Source organism: Aedes albopictus, chromosome 2, assembly GCF_035046485.1.
Source record: "Aedes albopictus strain Foshan chromosome 2, AalbF5, whole genome shotgun sequence".
NCBI lineage: Eukaryota > Metazoa > Arthropoda > Insecta > Diptera > Culicidae > Aedes > Aedes albopictus.
In genome coordinates, this window is record NC_085137.1 from 248,849,693 (window position 1) to 248,872,525 (window position 22,833).

The window sequence follows — 22,833 nt, forward strand, 5'->3', positions numbered from 1 at the left end:
CGGTTTGATTAATTAAAACCAGGGAGATTTGTAGTTTTTTTTACATCGCGAGTTTACCACTCGATTGCGTCAACCACCCTCAACGGTAGTTGGACTAATTGGATGGATTTGAACGAAGGCTTTTCCATTCTATATTTAGGAATAAGGAGATATGCTGTATCAATTCTATCGGCTCATTTATCTCTTTCGGTAAGGCAAAAATACCTATCACCGGATATTGCTTTGGGAGAAAGTAAGGTCAGTTATGTTTTTTTTAACATTAGCTCTGATAAAAGAACTCGAGATTCGTACACTGCCGTCGGATGCATAAATGTCACATGTTACATTTCGACATTTTCGAGGTTTTTATGTCAAACATCATATTTTGATACGTAATTTTGAAATATTTTGTCAACGTATGAATTTTTATGTTTCGATAGTTTTGAATTACGTTGAAGTCAATCAAATTCGACAATAGCCAAAGTTTATTTTGAATCTTCAAATGTGTTTTTCTCGTGTTTTTTCATTGGAACATGTGACATTTATGCGTCCGAGGGCAGTACAGTTCAGAAGTAAACACGAAGCTATACTACTCTCTAGTAGCAACGGTTGTCGAACGGACACTAGTATTGGACACGCCTTGTATGGAAAAAAATAAATCCTAGCTCCAGTCGACTTTTTAGACCTAAATGGGGGTCTCATATAACTGTACACAATTTCAGTGCAATCGGTGAAACTATAATTTAGTGCAAGCGGTTCAAATTTTGCATTGGATTTACTATTGGAAAAGTTACACTTTCAAACGAAAAATCCCAGAGGTTGTCATTTGTCTCCTTAATTCAAATCGATCAACGCTTCTTGTAAAAAAACTCATTTATGAAACTTTCCTTCGGAGACCGCAAAACGATTGGATGCTTGTGGAAAAAGTACCAAACCATTATATAATAATCCGCACTATTCTGAACAATATTACCATATATCACTTTCTTATCCGATTTATGAAAAAAGTATTAAAAATCGAAAAGTAGATGGTATTCTAAATTTTGAATTTTGACGCAATTTTTGGAAGATTGAAAAATCAAACATAGTAGCTTTGCTTTTTCTAGATGACTGCAATGATTGATCATTATTGATTGAAGTTACAGGTAGGTACAAACAAACATACATTGCTTCAACAAAAGTGGGTTGAAATGTATCACAGAAAAATGGTAGGGATGGCTCAGATCAGGGATTCTCAAACTTTTTCAGCTTGCGACCCACTTTTGATTTTTATAAATTTTGGCGACCCACCAGCTCGCACTTTCATAAAATACGTCAATTTCGCTAATTTTTTAAATAAGTACATTTTATCACTTCCGTTTTGATAAACTGACGCTACGTAGCACTCAAACCAAAAAACGGGTTTTTCTTAAAATTTATGATCTTTTCGTTTTTTTTTTGAGAAATCTAAAAAAGGATAAGGTTTTGAAGTGTTCTTCAGTGAACTATTAGTCTGAAGAATTTAAGATAAGTTTCCAAGTTTCTAATATGTTTAACCAAACTCGCTCCATGCAACACTATAAAACAAGTTGAAGCTTATCTCACAAGTTTTAGAAATAAACCATTTATACAAAATTTTTGAAGATATAGTAGCAAATTAATGCTTCTGCAGAACTTTTTAAAATCCATTAAGATGAAAGATCGGGTTAGAAATGCTATAAGCACAGACAAACAGACGTAACACTCTGCTAACGCCCATCGTACATCGATTTAACAGTCTATTTAAAACATTAATAGTTGGCCAACTGGCCGCCCGTGGTGCTCGCGTCGTTTTTGTTCGAGTTTGACGTTTGCACACTACCGCCACCTAGTCGATGGTCGGCCAAACTCAGTCCTTTCAGCATTGGGCGAACATGTTGACACTACCATAATGTGAATCGAAAAATGTTCGAAGTGTTACGTCTGTTTGTTTGTGCTATAAGCATTTACAGCGAATTATAGCACCGCTGAAAGTTCAGATGAATCCTCTTGAAATTTAAAATTATATCCTTCACAAACATTTACTTTATTTCTATTTTTATTGAAATTACTTTTCTGTAGCTTTGATTTCCGTTAAAGTTCAAGCTATCGAAGTTTAACAGAATTTTACCGAAATTTAGCTTTACTAAAGTTCGTTGAAGCTATGGTTTCTTGTCGAAACTTGGTATTTTTTTGCTGATTTTTAGTGTTTTCAATTGATTTTTATTTTAACTGCTGATAAACGTGTAAATTTAACTAAAAATGCAACTTTAGGCTACAACTTATACTCATTTTTTCCAGAATACAAATAAAATCAAATATTTTACGTTATTCTTAAATCTTATGATGGGAAACTCATAGTTTCACCATCGATTTCAGAACGCAGACAGTAGTTTCAATATCTAATGCACTCCAGAATAAAATTTGTGATACAAAATTTTGAGTAAAATTAAAAAGAAACTGCATTTCCAGAAATAACTCTGGCGATTCGCCAAAGAGGTATTTGTAAATTAGAAAATGACTAGTAATATTATTTTATATATGTTAATTAAGACATTAATTACAATATTTCCCAAGCCTTCGCGACCCACCAAAAATCAGCCCGCGACCCACCAGTGGGTCGCGACCCATAGTTTGAGAAACGCTGGCTCAGATGGTAAAGCTTTGGACTGACAAACCAAAGGTTCGGAGTTTGAATTTATGACATTTTAATGTATTTTTTCGACACGCGAAAGCCGGGTTTCCTGCAAATCTATACGTTGAACCTGATTTGATTTGATGATAAGATGTGATCCTAATGAGCTGGTGTAATCCGCTACCCAGAGCGACGTAAGGCCGGAAGTTGCGATCAAGAAGCAAATTAGTTTTGCATGTCCCGATTTTCAACAATGAAAGTTCTCATTTTGTCGAAGTAATGCGTGCATGCATGAGCTTCCCTACTCTAGCTATCCTGTTTGACAAGTTTAGAACGATTGAATGGATGGATAACAAAATAAGATAATTAACTAATTCGCTTATTTTTTGCGCTTCTAGTGATTATTAATTTCATCACAAAAAAAAAACATGACGTTTGTCTTATTTTATTCTATTCTAGAGTTTGCACAGCCAGTATTAAAAAACATCCTGGAAAAAAAAAAAATAAAAAAAATGACATTTGTCTTATATAAGCAAACTCCCAACCTTAGGTTCGCCAGTCCAAAGCCTTACTATCTGAGCCATCCCTCACATTCTACTGTGATACATTACATGCCACTTTTGCTGAAGCAATGTATGCTAGTACCTACCTGTCACTTGAATCAATGATCAATTATTGCAGTCATAAAGAAAAAGTAATGCTACTACCTATGTTTTGATATTTCAATCTGCCAACAGTTGCGTCAACTAACGATATCGAAAAATTCAAAATAGCTTCTACTTTTCAATTTTTAATATTTTTTTCATAAATCTGATAAGGAAATGATGAATGGCAATATTGTTCAGAACAGTGTGGGTTATTATAATGGCTACGAGGCGTGCAACGAGTTGAATACACTGAAGTTTTTTTTACGCGGTACCGCGTAAAAAAACCCGCGTTATTTAAAAAAACGTTAAAAAAACCGCGTTATTTCAAAACCTGTCGTAAAAAAACCAAGTTTTTTCAAAAACACGCGCAATATAGTCAGGACTACATCCAACGTAACTTGATTTTTATGACTTTTTACGACGTTTTTTTTTGAAATAACGCGGTTTTTTACGGCGTTTTTTGAAATAACGCGGTTTTTTTTACGCGGTACCATTACCGTCGTAAAAAAAAACTTCAGTGTACAACATTTTTTTGTATGTACATACGGGAAACATCTATCGAGTACAATCTTTTCGAGCTACACACGTGCATTCCGAGCAAACATGTAAGCGGGCGTCCACGTGCATAATGACTAGTTTCCACTTCGTACGTACTGTGCAAAAAGATAGGACAAGTAATGGTCAAGTAATGATTCCGCTTCAAAATTACTTGAGCGGTTCGCAGATGGTAAAGGGTAGTACGCACCTGATAAGTACTGTGGAAAAAGATAGGCCAAGGAACGGTCAAGAAATGATTTCACTGTTAAAATTTCTTGAGCGGTCCGCAGCTGGAAAGAAATGAAAATTGTGTAACGCTCGTAACGCCTGCCGGGCAAATCAAGTGGAGCTGTCACTTTTCCTTGCGGAAAAATATTCCGTTCAATTATTCCTCAAGGAAAAGTGACATTTCTTCCCATACTAATCAGATGTCAAAATTCATTTGGTAATTAGAGGGATTTTTTTCTGGAGTGCTTTTCTTACCAGGTGCGTACTAGACTTAAGTAAGGAAAAAAGTGTAACACTCGTAACGCCTCCCGTGCGAATCGCATGGAGCTGTTACTTTTCCTTGCGGAAAAATAGTCCGCGCTATTATTCCGTAAAGCCTAGTATGTACGCACCTGGTAAGAAAAGCACTCAAGAAAAAATCCCTCTAATTACCAAAGGAATTTTGACAACTGATTAATATGGGAGGAAATGTCAGTTTTCCTTGGGGAATAATTTAACGGAACATCTTTCCGCAAGGAAAAGATGGGCTTGGTGGTCTAGTGGCTACCGCTTCTGATTCGTATGCAGAAGGTCATGGGTTCAATCCCTGGCCCGTCCTTTTCATCCTACTTTGTATCTTTCTATCCACTTTCTCTCGCTCTCTCTTCTCTACATATACAACTCATGTATATTCATATGTTCATAGCCATCGCTAGAACCAGAAACGAATTGAAAAAAGTCGTTTCCCTCCCTTCCAACTTCTACTCACAGCACAGTGTATATATAACGCCTATAAGTTATGCAACCAAAAGCGTGCTGTGCCGCTTGACCTTATTCACCACACAATCTATCATGAACACTATAAATAACCCCCAATCCATGGATCGCATCACCGACCCAACGGTGACTCCCAGATCTCCCATCCTTTCCATCTAACAAATACCCCAGTCCGTGCTGATTGTGGGGACGCAGAGTGCTCTCGGTCTCTAGTAGCAACAACCAGTACACTCTAACATTCCTTTCCCTTCCCAGCTGACTATAAGGACTTGGCCGGCGCCGTTATTGATCAAATATGCATGAGCTGCTAAAATTGCACTTTGAGAATAAGTGGAATGTCCCAGCCCCTTATTCAGTTGGATCTCAGTGCAACTGGTACCAGTTCAGATCAATCACGGAGGAGCAACCATTGACATGTATAGTCAGAATTGATCGTTTTGATCGGAACATCTTTCCGCAAGGAAAAGTGAGAGCTTCATTTGATTTGCCCGGCAGGCGTTACGAGCGTTACACAATTTTCATTTCTTTTCAGCTGCGGACCGCTCAAGAAATTTTGACAACGAAATCATTTCTTGACCGTTTCTTGTCCTATCCTTTTCCACATTACTTTTCAGGTGCAGTAAGGGTGCCGTTATAATTACGCGTGACAGTGAGAGTGCGCGTGAGCGAAGCCGCAAAAAAGAATATCAACAACAGCAAATCCACGAAGATCCTTTGGACGCACACTTTCACTCTCACTTTGAAGCGGCACTATGGCAGCGCCGTAAGGTACCATTGCATCAAAAAGGAGATACAGGTACTCTTCGATATAACGTACAAAAAAAATTTCTCTTTGTACGTTATATCGAAGTGTACGTTATATCGAAGCAGAGAAAAATTTCATATTTTTTATGCTAGTCTTGATGGATTCGACGTGAAATCAACCCCAAATAATGATTTCGGTGAAATAAAAAAAAACTAATAATGAAAAACATGAGTTTTCACGAAAAAGTCATTTCGTTTTTATGCTTCGATATAACGTACATTTTGCTTCGATATAACGTACACAATAATTTTCCCCAATTTGCGCTAATTCTGGGTAAAAAGGCTAAGGCTGCAACAAAACATTGAATTAAGTGATTCAGTTTATCTGGGAGTTATTACTGGAAAAAAAATGAAATTTTTCAATGCTATACGTTATATCGAAGCAAAATGTACGTTATATCGAATTCGTTATATCGAGGGTACGTTATATCGAAGAGTACCTGTATTTAGGAATAAAAAATATCGAAAGTGATCTGCGGCACGTCCCTAGATATGACATTGATAGACTTCAGGCAGATTAACTTTGTTGACGATAGAAAATTGTGCAAAACTAGTGTAAAAATGGCTATTCCAATAACAGTGCCGAAAAGTATTACAAAAACGATATTTTAGATTATTCTTAGCAAATGTTCTATACTCAAATTTACATGTCCATGTATTAGGTATAGCAATTTTCTTGATTTTTCGACACACCCTCCCCCTTGTAAGATTTTTGTATGAGAACCTAACTATTTTTGTATGACGCGTAAGATTTTTCAAGTCCTCCCTCCTCCCATAAATTCTTACGTAATTAATGATCGGCCCCTTTGCCATTTTACCCAATATTAGATTAACTTAAATATGCCTAAATCAACCCGTAGTTGCCCGTAGGCCAAAATACTTATTTCACATGTTCTGCCAGACTTGTCTGGAAGAATGGAAGTTTGCCCTTAGAAACATATTTCTAGAGCAACATATGAAAAGGGCCCAAGTGGCTTTGTGCCTTGTTACGAAAATGCTCCCTAAAGCCTAACAGCAAACTGAGTCAATTTTAATCCTATCAACTTAATTCATAGGATAATACTAACCGTGTCTACCTGTGTACAAATTTTTTTATCGAATTGGTTCAATTATAGCAAAAACAAGATCCGTGAAAAAACATAATCGGGTGTAGTTTGTGTGTATAAGTTGAGGGGGGCTCAGTAGCGACGTGAACAGTGATTGTTCGCCAATGCTTGTATACCCTTTTCAAATGCTGCTCCACATTTGTACGGAAACAGTGACGATGGACTAGACCAGGGGTTTTCAGACCTTTTAACTCGCGGTGCACGTTTTGGAAATCAATCTCTACGTGTTGCACCTAGTTATTATGTATTGTCAAATAATGTAATTTCAAATTTGCTAAAAAGGCTGAATATACTTGTCCTGGAATTATTGCAATGGCAGGCAAAGAAAGCCCTTTAATCAATAACTGTCGAAATGCTTAAAGAAGTTGAAGATATGCAGGCCAAATTCCAATAGGAAAGTAACCCACAAAGAAAAAGAAGAAGTGAATCCCTTTTCTGTAAAAATGAAAAATGTTCGTAACACATTACATCGAAAACAGATTATTCTTCAGGTGACATCAGAAGACATGAAAAAAAAAAATAATGCAACCTACGCCCCACACGTTCGTCCAATTACAGCTCCTAATCGAACTATCATTCAAATCTATGCCGAAAATCAATGTCTTATTGCTCCATTCGCTGGTTCAAGGTCGCGTGTTACTGTGGAACTAGTACAAGCGGGCAGCCGCAGCAGCACAAGCATCGAAGTCATCCACCGGAGCAGCGCCACATAATTTTCGAGTCAATGACTTGTCAAACCTAGCCTGGCCGGTGTACCGTTTTGTATGTTGCCTTTTACCTCTTCATCTGCTGGGCTGAAGCTGCTGCTATTGTAGTTTTGCCTTTGCGCGTTATTTTTGCTTGTTTTCTCTCTCGCTCGCCGAGTTGAGTCAAGTGATTCTGCACTCCACATGCTCGGTATATCGATGCAAACGCGTTGGTTCGTTCGCTCGCCAACCAACCTCGCATCCCAACATCGTCGGCATCGGTTCAGTGCGTCAGCGTATTTTAATGGCAGCTGGTCGGTCAGGCGGAGAGCATCACACACCCACCAACCTCCACTACGACGCACCAGTTGGGAACCAACCTAAGTGTGAAGATACTGTTTTACGATACGTTTAGTTATCTACACACATTTTACAATCCCTCGTTCTCTGTTTTTCACGGCTGTGTCTCTCTTTGGCTCCCTCAAATCCAACGGAATCTCACTTCATAGCCGCCCCTCCTGTTATGTTCCACTCCCACTCCTCCTTTCATTGGAGTAGTACTGACAGTGGCAGTGTTATCGATGCCACATGAACCAAATCGTAACCAGTTTTGTACGATTTTTATGAGTGCTTTCATTCATGCCTATACGGGAGAGAAAAGCTTCTGCGAACAAAATATTATTAGCCCATCATACTGCTCCACTTCTGGCGGTAACTTGAGCCGAACCGAAGGTGGATCAAGTACCTATACTCATTACACGGTTGATGGTGTTTTTGCCGAGAGTTTGCTTTTAAAACGTGAACTGCAGTTCGGCATTTTGATTCGAATGGATGGCTTTGGAGTGTGCACACATAAGAATGGTGCAAGGTCACGCACATAGGTTCTTCATTGCATGAATGAGCAATTCAGTGCAGATTTTATCAGAAACTTTATTAGAAGCTTTTCACAAAATTAAATTATTTTGGAACAATACCAACAATGTGATGATTATCCTAGTTTAGCTTAAAGTTGTAATTAATCTTCAGCAATTTTAACAAGTTACCCGGGCCCCTTTGATGCTCCTTTGGTTAAGGGAATGGGCTGCAAAACGGTGAGTCGATAAGGAGAGCGTCCAACATATTCCTACTTCATGCTTCCACGGGTCAAGCGATTACAAAGACCGCCAGCTAAGAGTTGCGTGCTTAGCTAATAGTGCAGCCTGGGCACTGTTGTCCTTCTGACTTCAGCTAGATTGAGGAGGTACGACTCGAGCGTCTGTTCACCAAGGAGGTGCGACTCAAACAGCATCTGTTCTGGCATCCAGCGACTGAGTAAGAAACGGCCGAGTAAGATCGAAGATGGTAGCCCCATCAGCGTGGTCATCCCAGTGTTGGTTGGGACGTTAAACGGAACTGGCACGATGGCCCTCCGGCGAGACAGGAGTGTTGGCGTAGGCCCCATAAGGGGCTGTTCATAAACCACGTAGACCAAAATTTGGTTATCTCAGGTAGTCCGAAGCACCTTCTTCTCCCGCAAAGATATCCACAAAGCCACCTGGAGATCACCCGAGCATCAAACAGAAAACCAAATCGACCACGTTCTAATCGACGGTCAATTCTCGGATATAACCAATGTCCGCACATACCGCAGTGCGAATCATTGGTTATATCCGGATCACTACTTAGTAGCTGTATGCATGCGCTCAAAACTTTCGACAGTTATCACCACGCGTCGAAGTCGAACGCCACGACTCAACATCGAGCAGCTGCGTAACGTAGAAGTGGCTCAAGACTGCGCGCAGCAGTTAGCAGTGGCCCTACCAACGGAAGAGCAGCTTGGCGCAGCTACACTTGAAGATGGCTGGAGGGACATCCGATCCGCCATAGGTAGTACCTCGGCTACAGCACTAGGCTTCACGACTCCAAATCACAGAAACGACTGGTACGACGGCGAATGTGAGCAGTTGAAAACGAGAAGAATGCAGCATGGGCGAGAATGCTGCAGCACCGTACGAGAGCGAATGAGGCACGTTACAAACAGGCGCGGAACAGGCAGAACTCAGTCTTCCAGATGAAGAAGCGCCAGCACGAAGAACGAGATCGCGAAGCGATGGAAGAGCTGTACCGCGCTGAGGACACACGAAAGTTCTACGAAAAGCTGAACCGCTCGCGCAGAGGCTTTGTACCACAAGCCGACATGTGCCGAGATAATCACGGGAATATTCTCACGAGCGAGCGTGAGGCGGTCGAGAGGTGGCGGCAGCATTACGATGAGCACCTCAATGGCGACGTTGCAAGTACCGAAGGTGGCGTGGTAACAGATCTAGGAGTATGTGCACAGGACGAAAGACTTCCGGCCCCTGACCCCCAAGAGATTGAGGAGGATGTTGGCCGGTTGAAAAACAACAAAGCCGCTGGAGCAGATCAACAACCAAGCGAGCTTCTAAAATGCGGTGGAAAAGCGCTGGTGAGAACAACACTACACTGGGTCATTACAAAGATTTGGGAGGAATAAGTATTACCGGAGGAATGGATGGAAGGTATCGTGTATTCCATCTACAAAAGGGCGACAAGTTGGATTGCGGGAACTACCGCGCGTGCACACTACTGAGCGCTGATACTCTCTCAAATTTTATACCGCCGACTATCACCGATTGCAAGAGAGTTCATGGGGCAATATCAGGCTGGATTTATGGGTGAACGCGCTACAACGGACCAGATGTTCACCATCCGCCAGGTGTTGCAAAAATGCCGCGAATACAACGTGCCCACACATCACTTGTTCATCGATTTCAAATCGGCGTATGATACAATCGATCGAGAACAGCTATGGCAGATTATGCACGACACGGTTGATCAAGGCGACGATGGATCGAGTGATGTGCGTAGTTCGAGTATCAGGGACACTCTCGAGTCCCTTCGAATCTCGTAGAGGGTTACGGCAAGGTGATGGTCTTTCGTGCTTTCTGTTCAACATTGCTTTAGAGGGTGTAATAAGGAGAGCGGGGATAAACACGAGTGGAACGATTTTCACAAAGTCCGTTCAGCTGCTTGGTTTCGCCGATGATATTGATATTATTGCTCGTAAATTTGAGACGATGGCGGAAACGTACATCCGACTAAAGAGTGAAGCCAGACGAATCGGATTAGTCATTAATGTGTCGAAGACAAAGTACATGATGGCAAAGGGCTCCAGGGAGAAATCAGCGCGCCCGCCACCCCGAATTTATATCGACGGTGATGAAATCGAGGCGGTTGAAAAATTCGTGTACTTGGGCTCACTGGTGACCGCCGACAACGACACCACCAGAGATATTCAGATGCGCATTGTGGCAGAAAATCGTGCTCACTTTGGACTCCGCAGAACTCTACGATCGAATAAAGTTCGCCTTAACACGAAGTTAACCATCTACAAAACGCTGATTAGACCGGTCGTCCTCTATGGGCACGAAACATGGACCCAGAGGAACAAACGTGCAGAGGACCAACGCGACCTTGGAGTTTTCGGTGAGGAACGGAAGGTGTTGCGTACCATCTACAGCGGAGTGCAGATGGAAGACGGGACTTGGAGAAGGCGAATGAACCACGAGCTGCATCAGCTGCTGAGAGAACCAACCATCGTCCACATCGCAAACATCGAGAGGCTACGGTGGACGGTCCTGGATGTCGGATAGGAACCCGACTAAAATGGTTCTCGAGAGTCATCCGAGTACAAGAAGACGTGGAGCGCAGCGAGCTAGGTGAGTCGATCAAGTGGAGGACGATTTGCGGACCCTACGCAGAGTGCGGAACTGGAGACAAACAGCCATGGACCGAGTGGAATGGAGACGGCTACTGTGTACAGCAGAGGCCACCCCGGCCTTAGCCTAATCGGTAAGATAAGTAATGGTTAAGGGCTGTTTGCAGTTCAGAAGGATTTTTTCGGCATTTCTTGATGCATGAGAAAACCCATGCCTGAATCGCTCAAGAAGCCGATTTTCTTCGATCGCAGGACGCAGTTGCGAAGAAATGGCAATTCAAATAGCAGTCTCTGTAGAAAGTTTATGCCAGGAATCGCGCGAGAACTTTCTTGAGCGATTTCTTTTGAACACGAAACTGGGCTTTAAGCTAAAAGAAATATTTGAACTGCTAAACATTCCAATATAGAATTGAAGTAAACTTCGCAGAATTACTGTTTCGAGGGATCGGTTTTAATGCTATGCTCATTTCTAGTACACTGAAGTTTTTTTTACGCGTTTTTTTTTCACGCGGTTTTTTTACGCGGTAACGCGGTATCCTCCAAAATGGAGGATAGCGTGTCTATGGAACCGGTCTTCTGATACCTTAACCTCATAAGGTTAACCCAACTACTAACTACTTCTTTCAATAGTGGAACTATTGATGAACAATCAAAAACCTATTTATTTACAAGTAAAATTTCTCATCGACTACCGTCTGCGCACCTAACTTTGCGCAGGTCCAAACTTTGCGCATTCTTGTAAAATAACGAAAAAAAAAAATAACTGAATGTCAACATTTTCACGACAAATTTAGCCAATTTGCAATAACTTTAGTTCAAGCACTTTTTTCGGAAACAGATTGCCAATTCTGACAGAAATGCCAATTAATAGTATCAATAGTGGAAGTAATGGTTAACGTTGAATGAACTTGAATTTGATTGACCGCCCGTTAGATGCTACCCCATCTCTCAAGATCAGCTACTCGCAATCTAATGAGATAACTGGAAACGATACATTTGTTATGTAAGGCAATTTTCACGATTTTTCGACATCGAGCATTTTGCAATCCCAACATATTTGAAAAGAATATAAAGTAAGGTCAACGAAAAACCACTCACCTGTAGTTCGGCGCGATCAACGTCCCACTGGGACCGCTCCAGCTCGAACCGAGCCCACTCGTGCTGGATGAAGTGCAGAATGCCCGGAATCGAGTACTGCGTCGGCGAGGCCTTGTTGTTCTGATCGTCCTGGCCGTTGCCGCCGGTTCCCCCCATACCGCCCGGCTTGTTGTTGTTCATTCCGCCCATGGAATTGTTGTTGTTGGCCATTCCGCCGAGGCCTCCGGCGCTGCCCCCTGCCTGCATTCCCGATCCGGCTCCCCCGACGCCGATTCCGCCCAGCTGACCACTGCCACCATTCTGGTGGTTCAGTGCCGAATTTTCATCCATTCTTTCGTCGATTCTGTTAATTCTCATGACATGTCCACCATTGACCACAAACCGGCACAAAATGGAGGGGTGACTTGACGCGGTCACACGGGTTGAAACGTTCGCGAGATTATCCTGTTTTTCTAGCTTTGTTTTGCTTTATTTTGTAACGATTCAAATTCTTCTTCTTCTAAAGAGGTTTGTACCGATGATGGATTCACTTAAGCACTAAACAAGAAAACAAGGAAATTAACCTTGGAAGAGTTATTTACTACACTGACTATTCTATATTCAAACTTGTTCGATGATGCATTGTAATAGGGTTGACCACAACAAATATTTCTCAATCCGCAGTGATACACTTTTACCAAGACAAAATGTATTTTCTTCATTTGTTTTGAGTTTTTATCAAATCAAAAGGTATTTCGTCCTCAAATACGTATTTGCTACAGCTCAAAAGATAACGTTGACACTGTTTAACCTATAAGCTAACAATCAATGCATGATTTCAATCAATTGATTCCTAATGAATTGGCGATTGGATCAAATATCCAATCACAACAATACGAAATAGGATTCCACAAAACTTAGCTTTGCTTGAAATCGCAAATATCTTAAATATCAACATTCGACACACTTACGCACTTAAATTTCGGGTGAATTTGTTTTTTATCAGGTCAAATATTAGGAATCCCGTTTTACTGCTTTACAAGAAAAGCGAACCCGCGGCTTTTATCTTAGACTGAGATTTCTAGGGGAATTTATGGCTGATAACTGTCGTTTTTGCCACTTGTGAACGTTATGAAACTAATCAGCACCGTCTGCATTTGAACCCCTTTGTGCAAAACTGAACCAAGCTATTTGTAGATAAGTAGTGATGTACAACAAAGTGCGATTCCCGTTCCGGTTGGAAAATTGTCTCGACATCCTGAACATAGTGTAAGCATCTTGCTTGACACACACCATATACATAAATTCATGCAATGGAAGACAACGAAAGCACTTCAGGAGCTCCTGATGGGACTTCTAGAAATATATCTCTAGATGTATTCCTCCAGATACTTTTGCTCTATGATTCATCCAGAAATTCTTCCAGTTATTTCTGATAGGATTTCTTTGTTTTCTGTTCCGTGATTTCTACAAGGATTGTGAAAGAAATTTTCTAGGGATTTTTTTAGTGATTCCTTTGTGATTTCTTCAAGAATTCCTCCAACTCCTCCAGAAATTACTGCTAGGATTCTACCAGGAATTCTTCATGAAGGATCCCAGGAGAGATATTTCATCAAGAATTCTACTGGAATTACTTGAGGAATTCTTCGAGGATTACCCAGTGATTCGTAAAGAAATTCTAGGGATTTTTCCAGGGCTTCCTGTAGCTTGTATAAATAATATCTTTTAGCTCTACACAGCAAAACTATTATACCTTCTACTTGATGTTAACATAACATCCATATTGATTCAGTGATCAAATTTCAGCCATTGTGCAGCAATAATGTCAATGTCGCAACCTGCATTTTTTGTGACCTTCCACCCAATGTGGCATAGAAAAGGTACGAAACTGATTACACTCATTCAAAGAGGGTATTCTGCTTAGAGGGTTCGACAAGTCGGTACAAGATATTCTAGTATTGTTTGTGCTGAGTGGCAGCCCAGGAGTCAATCTGAAGCTTCACCTAACTCTTGGATACCGGAATAGCTGGCTCAGGGCCAATGAAGTCATGTGATGCTCCAGTGCGAGCTAACTCATCAGCCAATTCATTTTCAGCGATGGAAGAATGGCCTGGTACCCATACAAGGTGAAAAGCGTTTGCTGAATTCCGCTCTTCGATTTGAGTTCGACAAGGTATAACTATCTTCGACCTAGAGTTGGCCGAAGCAACTGCTTTAATGCCAGCCTGGCTATCTGCACAGAAGTATATTACTTTACCCTTACGTGCTGCTGAAGTGCCAATTGCACTCCGCACATAAGAGCAAAGATTTCGGCCTGAATAACGGTCCAGTGTCTACCAAGTGAATAAGATTGATACAGCCTTAGCTCGCGAGAATAAACACCAGCACCTGCTCGACCTTCGAGAAGGGAGCCATCAGTGTAACATACGATGCCGTCGGAAATACTTCTTTCCAGATATCCAGATGTCCACTCTTCCCGGGAAGAGAATTTCGTGGAAAATGTCCTATACGGAAAATAACAAGCAATTGTAAGATCACTTGCAGCAAGGACAACTTTGTCCCAATTCACCAAAAGTGGAAACAGCGAGGTGTGTTGAACTGCGGTTCACAGGAGTTCACTCTAGTAAACAGAGTACCTATAACCGGTAAGTGCAAGAAAATGCTTCTTGAGGTGAATGTGGAATGTGCAGTGGGGCAACGTCAAAGAAAACTTCGAGCGCTGCCGTGGGAGTTGAAGAGAACGCTTCAGACATCGCCATTAAGCACATCCTTTGGAGATGGCCTAATTTTGATTGGATTGTCTCACTTCATGCTTTTGTCACCACACAAGATGAACAACGTTTGTGAAAATCCATTTGATATACTTGAGTTTTAGACCCCAAGTTGTATCAAAGGTTCGCCGGCATTTCCCGAAGGTCATACAAGCTTTCTCGATTCTAAACTCAATATGAGGTGTCCAGGCAAGCTTGGAATCAAGAATGACTACAACGTATTTTACCTGATCAGTCACATTGATTTCAGAATCAAAGAGACGCAAAGGTCGAACATCATTACGGTTTTGGTTTACCGTGAAAAGAACAATAGATGTTTTACTCGGATTTACCAAAAGACCAGATTGGCGACACCAAGCCTCAACTACCTCAAGAGCGTTTTGCATCAGGTCGAAAAGAGTGCTGATGCACATACCGACTAACAATGTTAGGTAGTCGTCGGCAAAATCATAAGTAGGAAAACCGCTATTACTGAGTTGCCTCAATAGCGTATCTGCTACGAGATTTCACAAAAGTTGTGACAAGACTCCCCCTTGGGGGCATCCACAACCACTCAATTTCCTAATCGCCGCTTGACGCAATGTCGCGAAGAGATGTCGGTTTTTTGGGCATTTGGTGAATCCAATTGGAAATGATTCAATTTTTTCTGTCACCGTGTTTTTCGTTCTCGTGAATTTTTATTTTTGTACGAGGAAACTTCAATTCGGCTGATACTCTAAAGTAAAATATATCAGGAAATTAAAATCGAGTTTAGAACTCCTATTTTGTTGAGCTGGGGATACAACGCAAGAAGCTTACAGTTACAGTGCGCGAGTTGACTACAGGATTGATTGAAGATTTATTGTGGAAGATCAAGTGGATTCCGGAAACTCTGGCTCGTCATGAAGTTGACGATGGATTGTTGGGGATCAGGATTGACGTGCAGCCGTTGCAGCATCTTTTTGACAATCATCAGACAAACCGGTGAGATCTTTCTGATTTGCTTTGATTTATATTACACACTTGTAAGTAAAATTTTTTGGTTTTAAATGTGTCAACATGACAATTTCTCGTACGCTTTTTCGCCAAGGAAAGCACCCCATTAAACCCTATCCAATTTCCAACTCCAGATATCTATGAAGTGGGCCAAGTTCTTGGACATATTCTGAGTAGATATCTAATCAACATTTCCTCCCCATCCCCGCTGATCGTAAGGACCCGGCCAGGTGTCGAGAGTTTGTTAAATGAAAGGTTTGTCAAATCCCAGGCAACTTTTTTGGCGCATTAAACGTCTCTATCGACAGCCACCCCAGGATGTGTACGGTCGGCTATGCTATGCTATTCAACCCAATGTGGCATAGATTTGTTCCAACTTGAACAAAATAGGATAAAGATCGCACACCACAAGTTTATCGATTTTTATGCCTTGCATTGCGATTTTCGAGGGGTAACCTTTGAGTCGGTAATGACTGCAATGCTGTTGAAGATCTACCATCAAACAGTTTTCATTTTGGGTTAGTAAGACTGTCCCCACCAGTGCGTAGTAAGTCGGTGAGTAGTAAAGATAATATGTAAACGGTTTTATTTCTGATAGGGTCTGGGACCATTTATGCAGGGGGACCTAGTTTGGACACTTGCTGCTATAACTCAGTCAAATTTTAACCAAATAAGTTGATTTTTGAGACACGGTGAGATACCTACAGTATCTAGCTATGTACTAAAATTGAAGTTAATTGGTTAAAAATTGACTGAGTTACAGCAGCAAGTCCCCCTGCCCAAATGGTCCAAGACACTACCCACCCGTTTACGCACCACGCGTTCACAGCATCGTTGGTAAAATACTACCCATCGGTGGTTGGTAGTACTGGTAGTAGTACAACTCCATATCGTAAACATGGAGTCAAATTATGTACCAAGAATTATATATTGAATCGTTGAATATGAATTCCTCTAGACTTGCTCTTTTTCTTGACGTAACGTCTCAATTGGGACAAAGCCTGCTTCTCAGCTACTTCTATGAGCACTTTCGCAGTTATTTACTGAGAGCGTCCTCTGCAAATAACCATTCAGTATATGTGTATATCGTGTGGCAGGCACGAACATTCTACGTCCAAAGAAGTTCTTCAAGTGTTCTGTTCGAATTGTTTGATTCCAGTGACGACAAAATGCCATTCGTGGACAGATACTGACACATGCTATGGAAAATTCGGAGCCAATGAAATTTACGGAAGACGAAGCTGTGCTACTGTACGACGATATTGTGCAGAACAGTCTGTTATGTAGTTTGAAAGACGTTTCCGTATGCGAATGATACAGGAAAGTTAGGTTTACATAAATAAATTTCGAAGTAACTGTTATAGTAAACCCCGAAGAAGTTGAAGGAATTCCAGAAGGGACTTTTGGAGGAGTTCCCAAAGGGATTCCTACAAGAATTCCTGAGTGTACTCGGGGAAGATTCATTGAAAGAATCCCTGAAAGACCCCCTGCAAGTATCCCTGAAAAATGCTTCTTGAGAAACTCGGTGGGGAATTCCTGAAGAACTCCTGCAGCGTAACTTCAATAGAGTTTGTTCATTATTCGATTTTAATGTGTCTCGTCAAATACTTCGTCGGAGGTTTAGTTTGTTTTTTTTTTTCAATGTGTAATTAGTTTTTAGTTTTGTATGTTTTTTTTTGTTTGTTAATTTTGACTACCGTAATCCGGGGTAACATTGGTCAGAATTTTCAATCTTTCTTGAATAATTCTCTTATTAAAGCAAACGTTACATGTTTTATATTTTTAAAACAAGTACTGGCCCTCTGAGTATGTGTTAAGCTACTCGAAAAAGTATTGTAAAACTTAAAAACATGTTTAAATAGGCTTTTCAATCTAATTTTTGATTTTGGTGATTTGGGGGTAACATTGATCATGTCAGTGATCAATGTTCGTTAGTGTTGAAAATACCCTTACTTACTAAATTCGGGGTCGCTGATTTCGAATATGTCGTCCAAATTCTTACAAGTTATGTACTTTTTGAGTTATTTTAGGATTAAAATCCTCAAAACCGCGAATAACGCCTAAAGGTAGGCAATGGCTTAAGGAATTGTTAGTTTACTTTTAATAAATCGTGAATTTTATCTAAAAAGAGCATTTTCAAAAAAGTTTCGTTAATTAAATCCAACAGTAGGATATCATATTGAAGTAATACAGTGATTTCGAACTTCATATTGTATCTAGTATTCACGCCAAGCATGAATGTTTGACAATGTATCTCATTGCGTTACGAAACACAGTTATAGAAAAATTGATTTATTTCAATGTTTATGAAATTCAATTTTCATGAATTGCATGTCATTTAATAGCTAAGGGATAGCAGATTACGACATACCATTCGGTAGTAGCAATTGATTCGATGTAAAACGATTGTTTGAACATTTCATGAGCTCGGTCAAGCCGATCAATGTTACCCCGCTGATCAATGATACCCCGTTTTACGGTATTAATTGGATTGTGTTAACAGTTTTTCTTATGCTTATGTTTAAGTTTTATTTTTACTGCGATATCTTACTTTGTCATGTTAGACTTTAGATTTAAGTAAAATCATTGGGGCTTATATAGAGCCTGTTGATTAGATAAATAAATGAATAAATAAATAAATAAATAAATAAAAAACTCACTGGAAAACTCCTGGAGGAATCACTGAAGGAATTTCAGAACTCATGGAGGAATTACAGAAGGAGGACCAGCTCCTGGAGAAATCACATCCAGCAATTCGGATAAACTTCATAAGGAACCCCTGAAGGAACTCCTGGAAGAATTACTAAAGAAATCTCTGAATCCCAGATGAAATTCTAAGAGGAATCACTGATGGAATTCTTAACCCTAAAAGGGATACCTGGGGTCCATTGGACCTCAGGCGACTTTCAGAGCTCGTCTTTGATGGAACACACTCAGCGAGGTGACGAAACTGAGGCCATGAAGGTATCCCTTTTAGGATTAAACGAACCCCTGGAAATCTACATTCGTATGCAGCATAGTTCAAGACCAACAATTGAAAAGGCCACAACAACATTTTGTAAACAAACATGTTTCTATCGACTTGATGCCCTTTGAACTCCACCCACACACCTCACCACCACTAAATGAAAGCGCAAACATCAAGCTTTCTGTTAATGGTGGTGAGATGCGTGGGTGGATCCTAGAAGGCCCTAAGTCGACAGAAACGTGTTTGTTTACGCAATGTTGATGTGGCCTTTTCAACTCAAGACCAACGAGTTGTTCCATGTTAATACAGATTCCCATAAAACATGGGACGACTATGCTGCACACGGCAGTCTATGAAGAAATTCCCAAAGGAATTCAAAAAAAAAAAATTTCGGAAAAATCCCTGCCGAAATTCCTGGAGGAATCTCTAAAAAAATCTTTGAAAATCCAAGATGAATTCTTTGGAAGAATACCAAGCAAATCCTGGAGGAATTAAAAAAATGCAAGAATCTCTATGTTCTACAGGAATCGTTGAATAAACTCCAGGAGAAATCTTTGACAGAACTTGTGGAGAAATGTTTGAAGGAATTTCTGAATGAACCCCTGAATGAATCCCTGATGTTATTCTTAAAGATTTTTCTGAAGAAATTTCTAAATGAACTGCATGAGAAACCTCTGACGGAGCTATGAAAGGAATTTGCAGTAGAAATTGAATAAATTCCTTGAGAAATCCCTGAAGGAGTTCGTTGAAGGACCCTGGAGGAGTTTCTGGAAGAATCCCAGAAAAAGTTCGCTGAAGAAATACTAGGAAATTTTCCAAAAAGATTTCTTGGAGGACACTTTGAAGAAAAGAAGGAGTTCCTGGAGAAATCCATAAAGGAGTTCCTGCAGGATTCCTCGAAGGAATTTGAGAAGACATTCCTGAAGGAGAACCTGCAGAATACTCCGCAGTAATTCCAAGAAAAATTCCACAAAGATTTAGGAATATCTCTGAAGAAATTTCTAAAGCAATGCATGATGGAGTTTATGGATAAATTCCTTAAGGAATTCCGGGAAAAATACCACAAACAATTCTAGGAAAAAATCCTCAAGAAATTCCTGCAGAAATCACTGAAGAGTTCCTGAAGAAATCTTTGGAAGAGTCCCGAAGGAATTCAAGAAGAAATCCTCAAAGGAATTTCAAGAGAAATTCCTCGAAAAATATCCAGGGGAAATATGTCTCCTGATCGAAACCATGAAGAAACTGCTGAAGGAATCCCTGATGAAATTCCTGGAGGAATCGCTAAAGAAATTCCAGGAGGAACCCTTGACGGAGCTTTCAAAAGAATCCCGTAAGGTGATAAGGAACGCCGTGTTATTTTTCCTATCTTCTCTCTCTCTCTCTCTCTCTCTCTCTCTCTCTCTCTCTCTCTCTCTCTCTCTCTCTCTCTCTCTCTCTTTCTTACAGTTGGCCTCGCGATTTTGAAGATGGTAATTTCGATTTCTATCGCACAGAAAAGGCTGAAAAACGAAGATAAGTTTTTGTTCCATAATATGAAGTAAAATCTGAAGTTACCATCTTAGTAGCAACAAAGCAATGGCGGATATCTTCTCGATCGTCCCGTGCGCCCTTAAGGAAAATCCTGGAGAATTCGCTTAAGAAATTCTAGGAGGTATTCGAGAAGTAAATTAAGGAGGAGTCTCACATGGAACTACTAGAGAAATGCTTGAATTGATTTCACTAAAATCTGCTGGTGTAACTTCTGGAAGAACATCTGAACAAATTCATGAAAGAATGGCAGATTTTTTCTAGAGCAAAATTGCCGACGTTTTAATTGATTGAATGTCATCTACTTTTTGTTTCACTTGAAGCCTCCTTTTTAGAATTTCCAATGACGTTGTTTCGGTACTCTGTGCTGGTGGCGTAGTATGGTGAAATTTCAAAATTCTAATCATGATTCTTCCTTCAAAACCTTCCAGAAATCTTTATTTTCAGTTTCTCGCAGAGTGTTTGCTTGAAATAATCAAAGATGTTTGTTTTCTGGCTTTCTCCAGTTTTCCCAAGAATATCCAGAGGTTTTTACATATTTGGTTCCATAAATAGCTCCTTCCGAGATTTTTCAGGGTTTTCGAGGTTTTTCACGGGGTCTCTGCTAGAGTAGGTACCCCCGAACTTTCTTCCAGAATTTCTCGCTGGATTCCTCCCAGTGATCTTTTTATTTTTTTTTCCAAAATTCTTTCAGGAATTTCTCTAAGTGGTTTTGGGATAGTTTGTCAAGAGTTTCTCTAGGGATTTTTGCAGAAGTTCTTCCAGGGATTTCTCCCAGAGAAAGTTTCTCGATATTTCTCGTGATTGTTCTTAGGGAATTTCGCTCGTAGTTTCTCCCGGGATTCTTTTAAAGGTTTTCAGAATTCCTCCCTAAATTTCCCAGAACCTTTTTCCGAGATGTTCCAGTTTCTCGTAGGATTTCTTTCGAAGTTCCTCTTGAAATTTCTCCAATAAGTCTTTGCGGAGTTTTTGCAAAATTTGACCGGGATTCCTTAAGATATTTCCTCAGGAATTTCTTACGAAAAACCTCGTAAGTTATCCCAGAAGACAATTTGAGAAAAAACTTAAAAAATCATGCGCGAACTCCGGGAGCATTTTTTTTAAGAAATCCTAAAAAGGAGTCTCAAAAATTTCGGGATAATTTCTGGTAGAGATTCACAATAATCCCGAGATAATCTGCAAGACAATAATATTAACTGCAAGAAATTGGATAATCAACTATAAGGAAAAGCCATGAAAAATATCCGACAAAAAATCATGGAATGAACTCCATGAGAAATACCAGTACATAGTAGTTTCTGTAGAAATCTCAGAACATTCCAAAAAATCTAAGGAGAAAGTCTAGGATAAAATCTGAAAAACTCTGAGAGACATCTTAGGATCAACATCGGAAGGAATCTTCTGGGAGAAGTCTTGGGAGAAACTCTGAAAAAAATCTCAAAATAGATCCCGCGAGAACCTTTCGGAAATATACCAGCTGACTTTTGTAGAAATCCAAGGAGAAATTCGAGAAGGAAGTCATCGGAATTTTTTTGAAGACATCACAGGAAAAACTTTGGAAGAAATCCCGGAAGGAATTCCTACAGAAATTCAGTAAAAAGCTGCATAAATCCTTGGAGGAGCTTTAGTTGAAATCCTAGGACAAACTTTTTCAAAGGGAATCCCGATAAAAACGCTAACAGAAATTCTTGTGGAGATCTCGGGATAAATGCTGGTAGAAACCCACGGGAACTCTGGGAACAATACTGAAATCCCGAAAAGAAATGTTCCAGTCTTGGAAAAATGCTGATGGGAATCCGCAAGAATCTCCGGAAGGAATTCAAAAAGAAACACTTAGGCAAACGACGTGAAAAACTACGGAAGGGATCTTGTAAAAAATGCCCTGTACTGTGCTTCAATGATGCCGACGATTTTCTCAGGTAGACCCTTGCACCGGAGGGCTTCCCACATGTTGAAAGTCGTTTCAACGGGAATCAATCTCCGAAAAGTTATTCTCCAACAGGCACTGAATTAAAAACACAATCAGCTCGTTTCTGGGAGAATATAATTTTCCTGCGGGCAACATATTGATAGAGAACAGATATAAACAAAACTTATGAAATAGAAGGCACGATATTTTAAGCTATAGAGTTTTTCAGAAGTGATCCGTGGGATTCGTTAGGCGAACCCCTAAACAACATATTTTTGTTATGCGGCTATGGTTTTTAACTCACGTTTAGTTCCTCTTAGGTAGCAATCAGTCTCTCGTACGGTGGATGTTTTCGAGGTTGTTACGGGTCTATGCGAGTGCCTATGATAGTATCAGTTAGCGCATTTCTACGAGAGTATAATAATATCGGTTCATCTCACCATATATGTAGCTCAGATGGTAGCGTTTTCTTAGCTCAAACTTTACCTCGGCCCGATGTCGTGGAACCTACAT

General features: G+C 40.3%; 1 protein-coding gene across 4 annotated transcripts in view; it reads right to left on the minus strand.

The window, feature by feature from the left end:
• LOC109433252 (striatin-3) overlaps window positions 1-22,833 on the minus strand; it is a 106,196-nt gene that overhangs the window by 74,632 nt on the left and 8,731 nt on the right. For 3 of the 4 annotated variants that reach the window (XM_062851482.1, XM_029859110.2, XM_062851480.1), the window contains exon 2: window positions 12,192-12,728. In XM_062851482.1, the coding sequence (XP_062707466.1) occupies window positions 12,192-12,548 (357 nt within the window). In that variant the 5' untranslated portion in view covers window positions 12,549-12,728. Of the gene's footprint in view, window positions 1-12,191; window positions 12,755-22,833 lie in introns of all 4 variants that reach the window. The other variant, XM_062851481.1, reaches the window with a different exon arrangement.